At 41.0% G+C, this 19,487-nt stretch overlaps 1 protein-coding gene across 2 annotated transcripts in view; it reads left to right on the forward strand.

The window, feature by feature from the left end:
- Nucleotides 1–19,487, forward strand: part of ZMAT4 (zinc finger matrin-type 4) — a 645,949-nt gene that overhangs the window by 290,320 nt on the left and 336,142 nt on the right. For both annotated transcript variants that reach the window (XM_084759846.1, XM_084759845.1), the window contains exon 5: nucleotides 43–270. In XM_084759846.1, the coding sequence (XP_084615972.1) occupies nucleotides 43–270 (228 nt within the window). The remainder of the gene's footprint in view (nucleotides 1–42; nucleotides 271–19,487) is intronic.

A 19,487-nucleotide genomic window follows, 5' to 3' on the forward strand; every position in this document is an offset into this window, starting at 1 on the left:
TGCCCTAGACATGCACTGACGTCTTGTTGTTTTCTCCCACAGCAACACCTCTGAGTTCACTTAAGGCCCCTCGGGTGGACACGGCTCCTGTGGTCGCATCTCCGTATCAAAGAAGAGACTCAGACAGATATTGTGGTCTCTGTGCGGCCTGGTTTAATAATCCCCTGATGGCCCAGCAGCATTATGATGGCAAGAAACACAAAAAGAATGCAGCACGGGTCGCCTTGCTAGAGCAGCTCGGAACATCCCTGGATCTGGGGGAACTAAGAGGTAAGCGCAGTCCCCGAACCCCTGCCTCCAAGTTAGGCTCTCTGCAAAACCCTGCTATTTTCCCCAAGCAGAGCGATGACTCTTGGTGCTTTAGCTCTGAAGGAAACCACGGGAGTCTTTCAAAGGAATGGATATGAAAGGAAATGAGCAGTGGCCAATTTTAGCTTGACTTTTAAGACCATCTTTATTTCAAAGTGTTTATTTCCATATTTTTATTGACCACTTTTCAGATCAAAGATGCAGATCTATGAACCATTTTCTTGTCTCCTCTCTGTTTTCTCGGAAGCCCCTTCTCTAGCAAGTGCTTTTTGTAGATGAGAGGCAGAAAAGAAGCTGAAGGTCGATCACGCTGTCTTATATAAACTCACGTGCTATGTATTAGACCTCTGGCCGAATGAGGCAATGCTGCGCGGTACAGCCCGCTGCAGCCATCGCCTGCCTCCTGCCACCAGAGCTCTCCAGGCTGCTGGAAAGTATCTGAGGTCCATGTGGGTCGGTTGTCACTGAGGCTGTGACAGAGGCCTGGAGAATAAAGATGAGTGCTGTGGGTTCCTCAGGGGTCATAACCAGTTTATGAGAGTCGGTGAGATATTTTATCTTTATGATCATTTAAGCATTCTTGATCACATAAACGTTTTTTTCACCCTGATATTGGCAGTGTAGATATAGAAAACAAAATTTCATACTACATGTTTATGTTGCTATTTTCTTTTAAGAAAATGATGCCATGAAAGATGCCGTTCACCCTATGTACGTAAGCGTGGTACATTACGTTTTAGATGTGGTTTTATGAGATGGCCAGGAAACCATTGATAATAACACTTGTAATGTAGAAAATACAAAATTTACAAAAAAAAATTTAAGAAGGCAGCCTGGTTCCAATTGGGTTCTGCAAGAAGAGCCTGTGGTTTCCTTTCCCTGAGTCTGGTATTGGACCCTGAAGAGGGTGCTTCTGGCAGTAAATAACCTTAGGTGACTTCATCACAGAGGAGAGGTCAAAGGTCATGCTGTGAACTAAGATCATTGAGAAAGACTTGGCCAAGGTAAAGGACTCAAGTTGGCGCTAGATGTGTGTGCAAGGGAGAAGGCTATGTGAGCTAAATCATGTGTGTGCCAGGAGGCAGGACACATTAGCAAGAAACAGGTTTCTAGTGCACATTCTGGAAGATCTGAGTTTCAGGGTCCGGCATGCACCTGCAAAGCTGCAGTTGAGACCAGTTCTTCCTTAATGGTTGAACGGTGCCTAATAACAAACATGCAAATGCTTTGCTGAATTCCTTATGTGGGTTCTAGCTATAAAAACACCACATTGGGTCTTAGTATGCAGTATGTCAGCTAACTTCACACTGCAGAAGGTTTATATCACCAGCACTGTTGTGTTTTGTTGGGGGGATTTCTGATGTTAAAGTCTTTGTCTTGTAAACAGGACAAGCCTCTCCATGGCTGAGGGCCACCCTCACAAAACTGCTATTAATGGCAGATGACAAGTCTGCTCTGTGGCTCCTTCATGGCAGGCCACTGGAGGAGAAAAATGAGGATTTATTTATTGTCTGTACCAGATACCATGACATGAGGAAGAATTATTCCTACAGCACATTCTTCTTGTCTAGTATGAATTATCTACTCTGCATCTTTTATGTGCAACTACATCTTAATGACTTGGGCGTCAGATTCTCTTGTACCAGAGTGGCTTGTCTTTGGTATAAAAGACAAAAGGATGCTCACTGACTTGGTACCACTATCTGCCTATGACTAGGTAGCGTAAGGAACACTGTCCTTGGATCCACCTTTTCACTCATGCAAGCTGATGCTTTGATATATATTTATGCAAATTCTCAATACTGCAGACTGTTGAAGAATAAAGTGACCTTGGGAAATCAGCACTCTTTAAAAGATTCATATGCACATACTATTTCTGACATAACCCTAAAGCATGATCAATTAATAAGGCAAAAAATGCATCAGAAGTTTAGGCATGTCCTAACTTTAAAAAAAGGGGGGGGGGGAGCTGGCAGTTGTGGTGTACATCTTTAATTCCACCACTTGGGAGGCAGGATTTTTAGTGAGTTTGAGGCTAGCCTGGTCTACAGAGTCAGCTTTACAGTCAGCTTTACATAGAGAAACTCTGTCTCAAAAAACAATATAACAAGAACAACAATAAAAATGGCACCAGGAAGATGGAGGATAGAAGGAAAACAGTGTTGCTATAGGCTAGCTTTTTCCTCTCTCAGAGCATGCTTGTGGTTTTAAATACTACATTAGGGTTGCTTATTATCATGGTTCTTCCTTCCTTTCTCTTTCCTCCCTTCCTTCCTCATCACTCCCTTCCTTTCTTCCTCCCTTCCTCCTTCCTCCCTCCCTTCCTCCTCCCTCCCTTCCTTCCTCCTCCCTCCCTTCCTTTCTTCCTCCCTCCCTCCCTCCCTTCCTCCCTCCCTCCCTTCCTCCTCCCTCCCTCCCTTCCTCCTCCCTCCCTTCCTCCCTTCCTTCCTCTCCCTCCCTTCCTTTCATCCTTCCCTTCTTTTTTAATCTTTCTTCCTATCCTCCATACAAATTGTTAGACACTTGAAATCTGACTCTTTTTTTTTTTTAGTTTTTTTAATTGGTATGAAAATTAAAGCATCTAGAATAGTAGAAGAATATAATAGTTTCTCAATAATTGCTGAATAAAAAAAAGAAGAGATCAAGCAAACAAACAAACAAAAAAGCCCTGGTCCACAATTCTGCATGCCTTATATCTACAAGGTCCCTGATTGAATAATTTTCATAATACATTACTTAGGATTCCTCTCATTTTAAAAATGATGTACAATTTTTGTCTACACTTAAATGCATAGATACTAAAGTGTTACATTTTTATGAGCTTTGACAGTCCAAGTGCTTGTATAATTCATACTCTTGTGACTTCTTTATATCATAAGAAATATATGGACATTCCTGGTCAGCCCCAGTCCCCTGATGCCCACATGGACCACACATGTGAACATGAACACACTCATGCATAATCATTGTTTATACCAGTGACCAAAGATGCTCTTGAGTATTTTTGTCTACAAACTTTATAGTCTCAGCCATTATGTCTCATATTATGGTAGAGCTCAAATGAACTTTTTGTACAGTTTGAGGTAGGGGTTGAAATTAATTTGATTTGCGTTCATTTGTGCAGCCATTATAAAAATTTTGTTAAATGTCCAATCTTTGTTTCTGAGAGGCAGTCTTCAATCTGAGGCAGTTCGTTGCCTCGGATGATTTTGTTGACTATCTATTGTTTGTGGAGCTGGAGACATAGCTTAGCAGTTGAGAGCACTTGCTGCTCTTGCAGAGGACCTGGGTTTGGCTCTAGCATCCACGTGGTGGCTCACAACCTCTGTAACTCCTGTTCCCACGCCTTCTTCTGGCCTCTGAAAGGATTGTGCACACATGTGGTGCTGGAAAACCATGTAGACATAAATAAAAATAAAGCCTCTCTTAATGAGGAAAATATGTTGTTTGTGTGTACATTTATTTCTATGCACACATCTATTTTTTTTGTGGTGGGGAGGGGTGGAGCTTCATGATCTTATACACTGTACTGATTGTTTAACCTGTTATAAAATGCAGCCTTTGAGTTCATTTGAAATTTTAATAATGTTCCTAAGAATCAAGCAAAACTAATTTCAACCTGTACCTCAGACTATACAAAAGGTTAATTTGAGCTATGCCATAATATGAGACATAATAGCTAAAACTATGACTTTATAGAAGAGAACCCTCAGGAGCGGCTGGATGTTAGGGCTTAGATGGTCCCCAGCTCTGCGGTGGCTATTTCACTTCCTTTGCACCCGGGAGGCATTTCAGAATCAGCCTTCTCAGTCTCTAGGTAGAAAGCTACCTGGACTATTGAGGTAAGATTATCTGTAGATCAGTGTTGGGGAATCAAATTATTCCAAGCCCAGGGTCACGTGATCTGTGAACACCTTCTCTGTTCTTATGACTTTGAGATCTGTCAATGATGCTTCAGGGCCAAGGCAACCCTTTTGTGCATTATTGTCGAAGTCAGGCTGAATATTTGGTGTTCCTTAACCTATAACAAAGTAAATATATAATAACCGCATTAAATGTATTTGCTGATAACATTTAGAGACTTAGTTCCTGTGACTTACATATAATTTTCAACCTGTTATTTTCATATAGTTTAATAATGCAAATAATATACACCTTTTTGATTTTCTTGATGTTCATTGTATCTTGTCACTGGAAACTGTAGAATCACATTGTTTTGGCTTTTATGGCCTCAAGTAACAGGTAAATAAATTTAAAGGAAATTTCCTACAGACTGACAGAGCATTAGAAGTAAGATTGGCCTAAATATTAGTTAGTGTGTACAGTGAAGTAATGACTCTGGTGCTACTTGTTCCAAGAAAACAAATGATATCTCCTCTACATCCAAATTATAATTTAACAAGGAAATCTTGTCTCTCTTCCTGAATATGAAGTCTACTATAAAAACAGCTGCCAGAGTACGGAATTATGAAATTTAATGGTTGGAAACTACTCTGGAGTTTTTGTTTATGGGTTATTTTTTGTGTGGTGGCATAAAACATGTATAGAAGGCACTTTCTTATTTAGAAATAATGGCAATGTAAATTCTGAAAGTATGACTACTTGTGTATAGAATATTCATTTTATCCACTTTAATAATTCCTTTAAAATCTTCAGAATGAGATAAAGCCCAGGTTTATTTGTTGTTTTAGAAGACTCTAGATTCTTCTGCTGTAATTCTGTCTGAAGACACAACTTTCAAGCACATTTGAAATTTTAATAACGCTTCTAAGAATCAAAAGATTAATAGCCCTGCAAGACATGTTAAATATTGTTGAATTATACATGCCTTTTCTTTCTACAGAGCAAGACTCTGAGATCTAGAGCTGAAAATCAGTTGTTCTCCTCTTAGAGACATAGGTCTAGGCTCCCTCATCACAAGTGTGCCCATCTCTGTGTCTCAGCACCTCTTGCTTGCAGGTGTACACATCTCCATGACTCAGCACCTCTTGCTTGCAGGTGCACACATCTTCGTTACTCAGCACCTCTTGCTTGCAGGTGCACACATCTCTTGTGACTCAGCACCTCTTGCTTGCAGGTGCACACATCTCTTGTGACTCAGCACCTCTTGCTTGCAGGTGCACACATCTTCATTACTCAGCACCTCTTGCTTGCAGGTGCACACATCTCTTGTGACTCAGCACCTCTTGCTTGCAGGTGCACACATCCCTTGTGACTCAGCACCTCTTGCTTGCAGGTGTACACATCTCCATGACTCAGCACCTCTTGCTTATAGGTGTACACATCTCCATGACTCAGCACCTCTTGCGTGCAGGTGTACACATCTCCATGACTCAGCACCTCTTGCTTGCAAGTGTACACATCTCCATGACTCAGCACCTCTTGCTTGCAGGTGCACATATCTCCGTGACTCAGCACCTCTTGCAGGTGCACACATCTCTTGTGAATCAGCACCTCTTGCTTGCAGGTGTACCCATCTCCATGACTTCTTTCTTGCAGGGACACACATCTCGATGAGTCCTTTTTTGCAGATGCTCACGTCTCCATAACTCAGCACCTCCTCTAGCCCTGCTTTACAAGAACAATTCACTCTTTGATTTAGAAAGTTGAGATTGAGCAACTTAGATACATTTTAAAACCTTGCTTAGACCTCAGTTACAGAGTAAGCACAATTAACTCAGTGGATTCTTGATAAAATGTATGGTATACTTTTAATAAGTCATTTAAAAATTATTATTATTTTTCTTTTTTACATATACATTTATATTATTACACATAAATGTAATAAACTACATACAGCAAGAAGAACCATGAAACAGTCAGGAATTATAAAAATGTTACATTCATAATGTTTTAGCTATTTGAATTTGGCAGCCTTGAATAAAACATCTTTCCTATCTTGGTGAGTCTAAAAATCTGAATGTAAATCAATATCTATCATATCTCATCTCTGTTAAGTTAAAACATCTATCTAGACCTAAAAACATTTTAACCCCTAAACAACTAATTGTTTAATTATAAAACTAAACTATCTGGCCTTCTAATCGATCAGAGACTTGAGAAGGAATAAAATTAATTACCTACGTAAACAGGAAGTACAGATTAGCAGCTTCCAAAATGAGAAAATAACAGAGACAGTTTGCTGCCTGAACAGTTACCCAAAACTCTCTATAACAGAGCTTCATGTTCAGCCTCCTGGTCCAGTGTATCTGATAGATATATTTGTGAGGCAGGAACTATTGAGGACTTGCTTACCCTGTCTTGGCAGACCCTGTCTTGGAAGAGTTGAAATTTAATATTATTTTTCATATACATTATATATATTTCTACTCTAGTATGAGGTATTGTACCCATACAACTCAATTATAATACAAGTTTTACTGCCAATACTTTAAAAATGCTATTGCAGGCTGTTTAGGATAGTTAAGTAATGCAAGTTAGTTGTTAGTTGATCAAATCATGGTCATGTCATTTACTAGTCTCTTTCTATCACAAGAATATACATCCTAGATTTAATAAGTCAGCTTTTGCATGGGGTTTATGACTCCATGAATTGGGCTAAATATAGAAACACAAAGAAGTCATATTCACTTTGTGTGGAGGTGTGGGCTTGAGAGGGGGAGTTCTGTGAGGAGCTGTAACATTCTACCTCCTGATAATTGCTGCTACTGTGATGGTGATTGCTTTCGGGGGGGGGGGGGGGAAGGATACAACTTCTTACATAGGACTTCACACCTTGATTGATTTCCGCTGTGAGGTAGTATAGTGACTTGACTCCACTTCCTCTTGTTCTGCTTCATCTTGGCGTGGCCTTTGTCAGCATCCCAGGAGGTGTGTGGCTTGACATACGTAGACCTTGCTGTGCTGCGCCTCTGCCTTTTGTTAACTTATGTATCTGTGCTCAGCCATCTGGACAATAGATCTCTAAGCCTAAGGACAGGAAGGACGCTCTAGGGAATAAGACAAATAGTATTCAAGGACAACAAGATCAAGTTAATATTGTCTTGAAGCCCAGTGCTTTAAAACTAAACCCAAGAGATGCTTATCATCGTCCACATTTACCGGGGATGAATTTGGGAGTGACTTTGGCCTGTGGTCCTGCCTTGTGGTTTCTCCTGATAACGTAACAGAGATGGGCTCCAGGTTGCTGTCAGCCACTGCTAGGATGGCCTGGAGGATAGAAATAGCTCAATTTACTCTGTGGCAATTAGCGATTGTGAGTCAGAGTCATTGGGATTGGGAAGCCAGTGGTAACCACAGAACAGCAGCAATAGGAAATAAAGGGGTCAGGGAGATTGATGCCTGGTCATGTGCGCAAGTAGAGGTCATTGCTGAAATATATATATATAGGCTATATACTAAGGACAGAGTGGCCTATTGGTAATTTAACCGCAACAACAACTGAGTAAATGAAGAAAGAAAAGGTGGCCTCCTCTCGTCACTGGCAATCAGTTACAGGTCTCTATTTTTATCCCTTGAGTCTCTCCCAGGGGTTTGAAGAATCTCACTGATTAAATGATCCAGTTGTATATAAATGAGACTGAGCCTCAGCTTTTAAAGACTAGCAGAAAGCATTGGCACACTTTACAACCAGCACACCGAGTCTGGGCAGGTGGACCGCTGACTTCTGCAAGAGAGATTGCCATGCTTTAGTGACCGCTTAGTTGGAGTTGACAGCCTGGCTATGGGCTACAAGTCTCTCCATGGTTTGATAGGAACAGAAGATCTGAGTAGGTGACTAGAGATAATAGTTTATGAGCAGGGTCGTATTGTATGTTACTTCTTTGTTTCATCTCTGATGCACTGATTTACTCATCTGTTCTCTTCCTCCTCCCCCATTCATCCCATTGACATTTCTTGAGCTTCGACCACAAGCAGACACAGGTGGCTAAAGACACTGCCTGAGCCAGAGGAGTCTCCTGATTTGCCAGGTGACAGGAGAGAAGCACATTCAGCCTGTGACAGGTGCTAAGGGACAGTAGAGAATGGCCAAAGAATGAGATGGGAAGTGGCTTTCCTGCAACAGGCTAGTGACAGCCTTGCAGACTTGCTGAAGTTCTTGAACTCCAAACTAAAGGTCAGAGAACCAGCTGGTTATGAGGCAGTGGCGGCTTGTCTCAAACAGAGATCCCCAGCTAGATCACTGGGTCATGCATGGAGGAAGAATGAGGCATATTCCAATAGTGAAAGCAGGTAGCATGTGGAAAACTGATGATGGTTAGAAAGTGGGCCGGGGGACAAGTATGGCCATGTTTGCTATGTTCTCATGGATCATAATGAAGGGTCTTTGCTTTCTCCAAGAGTATGGTAGTGTGCCCATGGCATTGGATATGAATCCAAGCACCACATCTCCCCTCTCCTTAAGGAATGAGCTCCTCTGTGTCCTGGGCTACTTGTTCATTCTTTCCAGTAGAATGCTCTGCCCTTGGTGGCTCTGCTCTCATCGCCCCCATGAATACAGCCCTTACCTACTTCCTTTGTTCAAGGTTCAAGGCTACACTGCCATTTGTAGGTGAGCTAACATTCCTTCTAGAGAACCAGCACTCGTTGGTGATTGATAGGACTAAAACGAGGGCCGTGGAGCTCATTCGGTACTTCAAGGTAACACCAACTGGCTGGAAAATTTTTAGTAGTGCTGATGGCAGCTAGTGGGTCTGAGTTCAGAGGTCCCTAACAATGGAGCTCAGAAAGATCGTGGTGGAGCAGGGACCGTGTTGATCAGGCATGCACTATTGCTGTTGGGGGTATGTGTGGCAGTTTATTTATACGAAAATTGGACCTTTCATCTCAGAACAGGGGATTCGGGTGACTGGTCCAAAAGTCTCATGTGGCTGAGTCAGTAAAAGAGCCAAATTACTAAAGAAGTGAGACAAGACCAGCAGTGAGGATAGAGTTGTGGAAGTGAAAGTGTAAGGCTTTGAGATACAGTGGCATCAAGAAAGCTTGGAAAGATGGCTGACAGGTGCTCAGTCTAGGTGCCTGCAGCAGGGATGGGGCCACAGCAGGGGGCAGGCACTATAGAAGTCTCCTGCGGGGCTTGCTTACTGGCTGAGGCTTATAGCTATGTTTGGCAGTGCTAGGAGCAGAGTGTGGAGCTAAAGGGACTCAGATGACAGGGACAGGAGACACCTCTATTTATAGGAGACACCCCTATTTATATCTGTGGATGATGAAGCCCCATCTTGAGATTCTCAGGGGGAAATCACATGTTGATATTTGTGTCTTTTCAAGGGCTCTCTACAGAAAGCAGCTCGAGGCTATTAGAAGGGAGAGTAACTACTGGTAAAATGAATGTTAGACAACTTTTAGCCTCATTGGGATTTACAGTAAGAAATAATGGCAGCCTAAGCCAAATGAGGAAGGTTTGGGGGTGCTAGGGGTTTACAATAAAGAGAACTCATTAGAAAAATCTTGAATGTTTTTGTGTCCAAAATCTCCCCCAAAGGCCCATGTGTTGAAGACGGTTCCCCACATGATGGTCTTGGAAAGTGGCAGAATTCTTTCATTGCTGGAGCCTAACAGGTCCCCAGATCATTAAGATTTGTTCCCAGTGAGGACTTTTGTTGCTGTTGCTGTCTCTTCCTCGCCCATGCTCCCACCTTTCTTTTGCTTTCTGGTCATGACACAGTTTTACTCAGCCACAATATGCTATTATACCGGTCCTTAGCAATGTTCCACTGGGTCATGAACTAACACAGCCAAAAACCTTCCCTTTTGTGAGCAGATTAACTCAGATATCTGTTGCAGTGATGGGAAGCCAACGAACGCACAGGGAAATTCCAACAGGATTTGGTGGACAAGTTGGTTCATTAACTTTCCTATTTTTCCAGGGACAGAATGCAGGGTCTCACTCACGGGAGGCAAGTCAAAGGCAAACAGTCAGCCACTGAGCTACTGCTCTAAGGCACTGGGTCTCACCCTTTCTAACGCTGTGACCCTTTAATATAGCTGCCCACTTCGGACAGCCCCCTACCATGGCACTATTTCCATTGTCTCTTCATAGCTGTAATTTTGCTATTGTTGTAAATTGTCATGTCAATATCTGTGATTTCCAATGGTCCTTTGTGACCTCTATGAAAAGGTCATGACCCAAGATTGAGAACCACTGCCCCAAGGCCTTAACCTGCAGTGCCATGTGGCTGTTTGCATAGTTTTCTGAAATGTGACTATCCCTCACACTTGTGCTGGGCCTCTGGGACTAATAGGCTGGCTCCACTTAACCCAGCCTTGGAGTTGTGACAATAGCGGCCACATCTTCCCCTTTGTATCATCAGCAGTGTCTAGATCCATACACTGTAGATAGAAGTCTACATGATCACCCCCCATGCTCCCCACCAGAAAAACCACGCTCTACATCTCTCCAGTGGATAGTTTAAAGGTTTCCAGCAACACAGACTTGATAAAAAAGTACTATGTTAGCAAAGGTACATTTTATTATGTTTAATCAATTACAACAAATGCAATGGTTTCTCCCTTATACTAATATTTTCAATCTGTGAAAGCAGTGTATGGTTTAACTAGCTAAGCATATGCAGAAAATAGGACCTTTACACGGGTATGATAATTATAAAACACAATGCTAAATTGAATAGTAGAAGTGCTGAAGCAAAAACTTAGCTTAGATTACACCTGGTTATTTTTGCATTATTATTTTTAATGTGTTTTGACACCTTAGCTGCTGCATGTAGGCTTATACTGATCTTCAGAGCCCACATTCTGGGTTAGACAATTAAGCTATTTAAATGTCTCATATCCTGTCATAAGTGTTGGTAGGAATGCAATAGGAAAATATTATGATATAGAAGAGATAATTTTCATTCATTCATTCATTCATTCATTCATTGTTTATTTGTTCTTCAAACTTGCTAAGTCCCTATTATGGGAAAGAAATTGTGCCTGAATTTATAAGTGAATACCAAAGTGTTTATGACTCACTCTTTAATCTGAAAGGTTTTAAAGTATAGAACAAAGGAAAAGAGAAAAATGACACCTTTATTGAAATAAAACATGAGATAAGGGGGAAAAGTTTAAAAGCCCTTTAATCATGATGATTTTGGAATTTAAAAAAAAAAAAAGAGAGAGAGAAATAATCATTTCCAACTTGAGATGAGCACCAGGGAGTATGGAAGCTGGTAACAAAATTATTTAGAGCAGAGATAGACAGTAATGAGGGGATGGGGAGACCACAGCATCATTAGGAATTAAGACAGGCTGTCTGTCCGAATGAAATTAGGCAGAGAAGACAGAATACAACCATGACAAGTTGTTTTGAATGTCAGGCAAAGCTGGACCCCTCCTGTCCACTGCTGGCAAGCTCTAAGTCATGTGATGCCTGGTGTCATCTATGCCTTAGGACTGCTTGACAGCAGTGGGCTTACTGAATTGGGCTGAAGGCCCAGGAGACCTAGATCAAGTGGCTCTGTAATTCTGCCTAGGGCCTATAGGGCACTGAGATGATGCAGGAAAAGGGACAAGGTGTGTTGCTCTGTGTACACTTCGTATGCTCCACCATAGCTATGTGAAAATGAGCCTGGGAGCTGGGTTCTCTAAGACCTGGACAAGGAAACTCTAGGCCTTGGAAACTCTAAGCTGAAGTAAAAAGATTTAATGAGAAGTATGAATAATAACTTAGATTTCTGTTCAACATTGAATTCAACAAGAAATCTACTTGATGAACCTTCACAGTGGCCTGTTTATATCCTATGGACCAATGCTTTTCTCATCTGGGGAAGGTTTTGCACATTATTTTTCCTAATGATGCTAATAAATGTATTGCTGTCTGAAAAAGGTATGGTTAACTTTTCATCTTCATTGACTAGGTACCAGAAAAAGATGAGCATGAATTTTAAAGTGGAGTCGGTTCTGCACATCTGCCTCCATGTATGTGCTATACACAAATTAATTAGGTAGGAACTGAAAACTACTAGATTCCTAATTTCCGATATAGCTGTTGCATCATAAAGAGCCCTGAATTGGTCTGGAAAATATCTTATTTATTGTGAGATATTGATGAAGAAAAAACAAAAAGCAGCAAAAAAACAAAAAAAAAAAAAAAAAAAACCACATGTGCCCTCACCCACATGACTTCTGTTACGGGCCAACTGGGGCCACACAGGGGAAGCTAAAAATATGATGTACAATTGCTAGACCTTGTTACTCTTACTCAGAGCTCCAAGACCTTCACTGGTACTGCCTGGAGGTCCCCATTGTTTGTTTTAAGGTTATGAGCTAGGATGGTATTCTGTAGAAGCTCAGTACAATATTTTCCTAAGGTTATAGGAGGATCTATCTGTCATGTTGGCTCTTAACTCAACGTGCCTGTTAACGGCATGCTTTTTGTTGACAAAATAAGAGATATGGAAGTATTAAAACCAAGGGAATAAAATGTCCTTGAACAAATGGGAAACTATTTTGTTTTGTTTATAAAAATTATAACTTAAAGTTCATGCAGAAAAATAATCTTAAGTATCTCTTCTGTTAAATTTTCTGTAGATGGGCATTTTGTAGGTGAGATTCAGCAACACTGATGGTGGTATAAAACAAACATAAGATCTTCTCAAAGTAGGAGGGGGATCAGGGAGAAGTGGAACTTGTGGTCAGGATACATTGTATGCGAGAAGGACAAATAAACAAACAAACAAATATGTTTTCTCAAAGTACCACATACCTATTGAGATGTTCCTTAACCATATTGCTCACCCTTAATGAGAATTTATCATGTGAGAGACACCGTGACCACACCTAGATGACATTGTCCTAGGTTGTAAAGAAGACTTACTTCCTCTCCCAATAAGTCCACAACATTGTTGCTTCTGTGGTAAGTGAAACTGTGAGATGACAGCTTTGAAGATGGCACCCAAAGACTCCAGGATATTTGCTCATGTCAAGGAACAGAGATATAAGGAAGGAAAGAAGAAGGAAGAAGAAGAAGAGGAGGAGGAGGAGGAGGAGGAGGAAGAGGAAGAGGAATAGGAAGAAGAAGAGGAGGAGGAGGAAGAGGAAGAGGAAGAGGAAGAATAAGAAGAGAGAGGAGGAAGAGGAGGAAGAGGAAGAAGAAGAAGAGGAGAGAGAGAGAGAGAGAGAGAGAGAGAGAGAGAGAGAGAGAGAGAGAGAGAGAGATGTGTAGTCAATTGATCATTTCATGATCTATATCTATTTTGTCAAATATATTCTGCTACTGGCAATTATCATTTCATGAATTTTCCCTCTGAAAGTAGTGATTTTGTAGTCGAGAGGGAAGGACAGTGATAGATTATGTCTAGAACCCTTGTGTGGCTGTGTGCCCATGACTGACAATGCCGCCCCAGACATGGAGAAATCCAGCACCACAGATTCTCTGCTACGAGTTGCCTGAACGAATGGTGCTTGCCATTCACCTACCACTTGGTTTTTAAGCGGCTGTTGTGTTGTTGACCCTGCTCAGCACCGAAGATGTACTAGTGTTCTTGGCATGGTCCTTGACTCAGCCTGCTTCTAGGCGGCCAATGCACACATGTTAATGGGAGTTAAATGACTTGTACATATAAGAAATGGAAAAACTTCTCCAGGGAATCTCGAGAATCGAGTTTAATTTAACACAGCCGCACAACTAGGTTTTTCTCTAGAAATATGAGAGCTGCTGATGTCGGGACAATAGAAATAATCTCCTCCACAACAGATCCTTGTTTGGAAGGTGACTGCGGTGCCTACATTATCGGAGTGGATCCGTAGACCTAGATAATGAGCAAAGATCTGCACGGGCTCAGATTCGTGGAGTCTATTCTTATAAATTATGACAAGTAACGATACATTTACTGAAATAGCTAATGGACCAGTGCGATGGTGGCACAGCTTTTTACAGGCGCCAGCTGGCAAGCTGCTAAGTGAGTTGGAATGTGTTCGTGAGCACTGATGTTTTGTAAATAAGGATCTTGATTTCTTATGCAGTTCTACATGGGGAAAAGGCACCTCTCTCTTCTTGGAGGCTTTGATTTCACAAAGTCCTGCAGAACAATGGAAGTTCATGGGAGTGTGCTTGGAGGCCGGGCCCAGGTGTCAGTCCTGCCTCTGACCAAGCAGTAGTAGCAGTCTGGGGACAGTCACTGCTCTGGACCTTGGTTTCCTGTGTGTAAGGAAAGTGTAGAACTTGATCAGCTAGAGTCAACTTCTAGCATTTTGCCATCTCTGTTAAATAGATAACTTACTATTTAATAACTTACTGTTTCATGTGCTCGGTGATTGCCCTTCCAAATTAGGATTTTTTGATTTTCCAGGTTTCATTTTAACAAACTTATGCTACCTCGGGCCCATACGAGAGTTTTTTGTTTTCCTCTATGGTTTCTACCAGTCTAGGGGCAACCCAAGTAGGTAACCACACAGATAACCTTTTGCTACTAATTTGTCTTGAAATCTGTGCAAAGTGTGTCTCAACATGTTGCCCCAAACAAGCCAGCTTACAAGCAACACTTTACTATATTCCCACTACGCCCTAAATTTTCCTTCAATTCCCAAGAGTCAATGCACACAGACTCCTTCACTCCTGCCCTGTCCCCTGTCTATCCCACTTCTGCCCCTCAGTGATAGGCACACATTCTGTAACGTATCTGTCTTTAGTGCTCAGATGTAACCAGCCTTCAGTAAGTCTGGCACATACGCAGGTACCCATATGCAAACATTAGCCACATATTATTCCCGTTACTCATTTTTTCTGAGTGTAGTGACTATGTGAGTGGAGTTTACTCTTATTGTAGGTCAATCATGGGGACCATTTCTGCTAACAGTGGAATGGCTCCTAGCAGATGAACCCTCCTGCTGGTAGTGTCTACAGACTCTGGCCATCTGCTTGAAGGCAATCAAGAGTAATCCCGAAGTTGGCAGGACTGGAGGAAAATGAACAACTGGGAAGCAACACTGAGTAGTTCATAATTTTTATGCATATGCTTTTTCCCCCTCGGGATTAATCCATTAGCACCAAGCAGTCTCTCTGAAAGTCTGATAAGAGCCAGGAGGAGCTAGCGGCACCGGGCAGTGTTTTCATTCAGATAAACACTGGATTGCTACTTAATAAATAAATAAATGAAAAGATAAAAAGAAACTCAAGAGGAATAATTGGCATAGAGAGGTCTGAGAGACCCATCGCATTGAAATGTGAAAAGAAAATTTATGACAAGAAAAACTCAAGATTCTAAGGGAAACCCATAATTTTATTATATGTCCTCTGCCTGAACATTGAATGACATGTCCAAGTGGCAGCCATCAAGCTGCCCAGCTAAGCCTTGTTGACCTGAGAAGAAAGTCTAGCTACTGTCTCTCCCACAGACCCTCTTCGCGGGACAGATTAGGGTTTGGGTTCACCTAAGTTCACTGCTTGCTTTCAAAGAAAATATTCTAGAGGAATGTATTGATTACAGACTTTATACAATGTTTTATTTACTCTTCCCAGATATAATTCTAAATTAATAAAAATGACTAGGAAGAAAATTGAAAATGTGATTAGCACTCAAGAGAAAGGAGACAAATACTGAGATGGTCCAGAAATGTAGCTGTTTTGTTTATACTCAAGAATGTGAAATAAAGTGTACTTATGAGTTAGGGGATAGAATATTAATCAGGAGAACTGGGAGGGCTGATTGGTGGTAGGGTGCTTACCAGATTGTTCAATGCCACACACACACACACACACACACACACACACGCACACGCACGCGCACACATATACTTAGCACACACACAGATGCACACACACACATGCACACACACACACAGTCAGACAGCACACACACAGACAGACACATGCATACTTAGACAGCACACACACAGACACACACTCATGCATGCACATACATGCACACACAGTCAGACAGAACACACACAGACAGACACACATGCATTCTTAGACAGCGCGCGCGCGCACACACACACACACACACACACACACCAGATGAAATCTTGAGTGAGTTGTATTGTTGACACAGCCACATCAAGGACCCCAGTACCTCAGACAGATAGCAATAGCAAGGCTTTTCCCTGGTCTGAGTAGTGATACTGACAGTGTTTGCAGAAAATGTGCACAGCTTCTCCTCCTGGGTGGCTGGAGCCTGAGACTACTCCCCTACCGAGCCCCTCCACAGAGTTTAGCTAGCACGGCCCTTGTTCAACTGTAATAACTAGGTGGACTTTCCAAGCTGCAGGTGAGTATCCACTAGAGATGCCTGCCCAGCCAATCTCAGCTTTTCTTTATGCGGGTCTGTCCTTTCATTGTTCCCAGTCAGCCCATTTTTGTTGCAACACACAGACACAGACACACACACAAACAGAAAAACCCATGTGGACATTTTTAATGTTAAAATAAAAGTTAAAAATTATTGGAAATTTTATAACATATATTCTTGTTATATTTCCCTCCCAAGTTGAGGGAAAATAAAAAGTCATGAAACGTAGAGATTAATAGTTTTTAAAAAAAATTCCCAATATCAAAAAATCTCCGTAAATGAAAGAAACTCTTGAGCACTGAGAAAAGCAAACATATGCATGGGCACACATGCACACACACACACACACATGCACATACACATATGCATGCACAAGCACATGTGTGCATGCACAGGCACACACATATGCACATAATACCACACATCTTCCTCTTACTGCTTAAGGACAGAGTATTTTAAAAGCCATAGGAAAAAATTGAACATTTATAAACAGCAGAAACAATGTAAGTTGAAGCCAATGTTTTGTTGTTTTTAAAAAATTCCAGAAGCAAGTGAGTCTATTTAAATACCCGGACTAGCCGATGGACATTCTCCACTGTTGAGTGGAGAAGAAGATCTAACTCTCACACAAACTCTGGTGCCCCATATTTGATCATGTCCCTTGGATGGAGATGCCTGGTGGCACTCAGAGGAAAGATAATAGGTCACCAAGGAGAGACTTGATACCGTATGAGCATATTCAGGGGGAGGAGATCCCCCTCAGACACAGACATAGGGGAGGGGAGTAGGGGGGGGAAGTGGGAGGAAGGGAGGGATGGGAGGATACATGGGATGGGCTAACAACTGAGATGTAATATGTATAAATTAATAAAAATGTAATAAAAAAAATAAAATATTTAAAAGATAATAAATTAATAAATGCATCATGCATACATGTATATATACATAAATCAGTCAACTAATGAAAACAGTGTTCATGAATAAAGGTGTAATAAAGATATTTTCATTCAACAATATGTCTTACATACTAGGTTCTACATACGAGGGAGAGCATGTGATGCTTGCCTTTGACTTTACTTTGGCAAAACAGTGCTTTACAACTTTGTCTATTTTCCTGCAGATTTCATATTTCTTTTCAGCTGAATAAAATGTCTGCATGCACACGTGCCCCGTTTTCGCTACCCGCTCCTCTGTGGATGAGCATCTGGGTCTGCTTTGTTTCCTGGTTTTCATGATAGTGCAACAGGAGGTAGCTTCTCGGCCTCAAGCTCAGCCCCCACTGCCTCTCAGGATCGCAGTGTCTTGTCAGTCTATACTTTGCCATTTTCTTCCTGTTCTGTGGACTCTGTTTTCAATGTCTAAATACTTCCTATCCTGTGGTGCAGGAAGTTTTAGTTTTGATTAAGGTCTATTTTTATATTTGTATCTTTTTGTTCTTTACTTTTTCATTTCACATCTATAGAAGCATTGCCTAACTTTATTGTCACAACAATTTATTTTGTCAGACAATTTATTTTCTAGGTTCATTATAATTTTAGATCTTACATTGAGATATTTTAAGTATTTGATGACTTGAGGAAGGAGGGGAATTTCTTTACACTCTTTTGCTCTCATTTGTTGAGCAGTCTACTTCCTCACAGAATGGTGCTGCCATCTTTGTTGGGAACTAAATTCTCGATAAGCCTATGGCACTGCTTCTGAACCACCAGCTCCATTCCCTTAACCTATTTGTGTGTTTTCATATTAGTGCCACAGAAACTGTAGCATTTCTGTCAGATTCTGAAATCAGAAAATGCCAACCTTCCAACTTTATTGTGTTTCCAGCATGATTCTGGCTGTTCTGAATCTCTTTTGGAGGTATATGTTATATCAGCATCTTGTAAATCTATGAATGACAAACGACTAAAATGTCATAAGTTTCATATTAAAAATGTGCATCAATTTTAACAAGAGTAAATCTTTTGCTACATAAATACATGACAATATTTCATTCACTTAGATTTTTTCAATGATATATTTAAACAATTAAATTTACTGCTTGTATGTATATGTCTATGTGCATGACACAGGGTGCACCAGGAGTAAGTGGCCAGGGGACAACTAACCTGTGGGGTCCGTCCTCTTTTTCCACATTTATATGGTTCCAGGGATCAAACTTGGGGGACCAGGCATACATGGAAAGCACCTTTACCCAATGGGCAATCCTCCTGACCTATCTTTCGTTTATGCCTTATGGTAACTAAGTGTGCGAATCTTCCGCTTGTTTTGGTAAAGTTATTTCTAATATGACACTTTTTTGATAACATTAAAATGATATATCTCAAATTTAGTTTGAAGCTGTATTATAAAGGAATAGAAATATAGCTGAGTTTTATATAAAGGAATCTTGAAACATTATAGAATTCACTCATTTGCAGAAAGATGGGGAAGAGAGAGAGAGAGAGAGAGAGAGAGAGAGAGAGAGAGAGAGAGAGAGAGAGAGAGAGAGAGAGGAAAGAGGATAAAAGCATAAAGGGAAGGAGAGGGACAGAGAGGGAGGCAATTCTGTAATTTTTATATATAGCAAAATACCAGAATGTGCTATGTGCAGTAAGAGAATTTTTACCGATATGGATTTTTCTTAATTTCCTTTGTAATGACCTTGGCTAGAACCCTCAGCACTATGTTGAAGAGAACGGACAAGAATAGAAGTACCTTCATTCTGGGCCTTCAGGAGAGATCTCTTTGACGTACCTATTAATATTAACGCTACAGCTTTTATCTCTTTGTAGTTCTTTTAATGTTAGATCATGAAAGAAGTTGGAGGCTTTTCATATTCCTTTCCTTCCCTCACTTAGGCAGTCATGTGGTTTTTCTTGTTTATTTTTTACATCAATTATGTTAATTTATGTATGTTAAAGCAAACATATATTCTTGATGTTACTTTTAGTTAGACACAGTATATATTCTTTGTGGGTTCACTTTACTGATATTTTGCCGGGGCTTTGA

This window comes from Acomys minous (genome assembly GCF_964271855.1).
Source record: "Acomys minous genome assembly, chromosome: 15".
Taxonomy (NCBI): Eukaryota; Metazoa; Chordata; class Mammalia; order Rodentia; family Muridae; genus Acomys; species Acomys minous.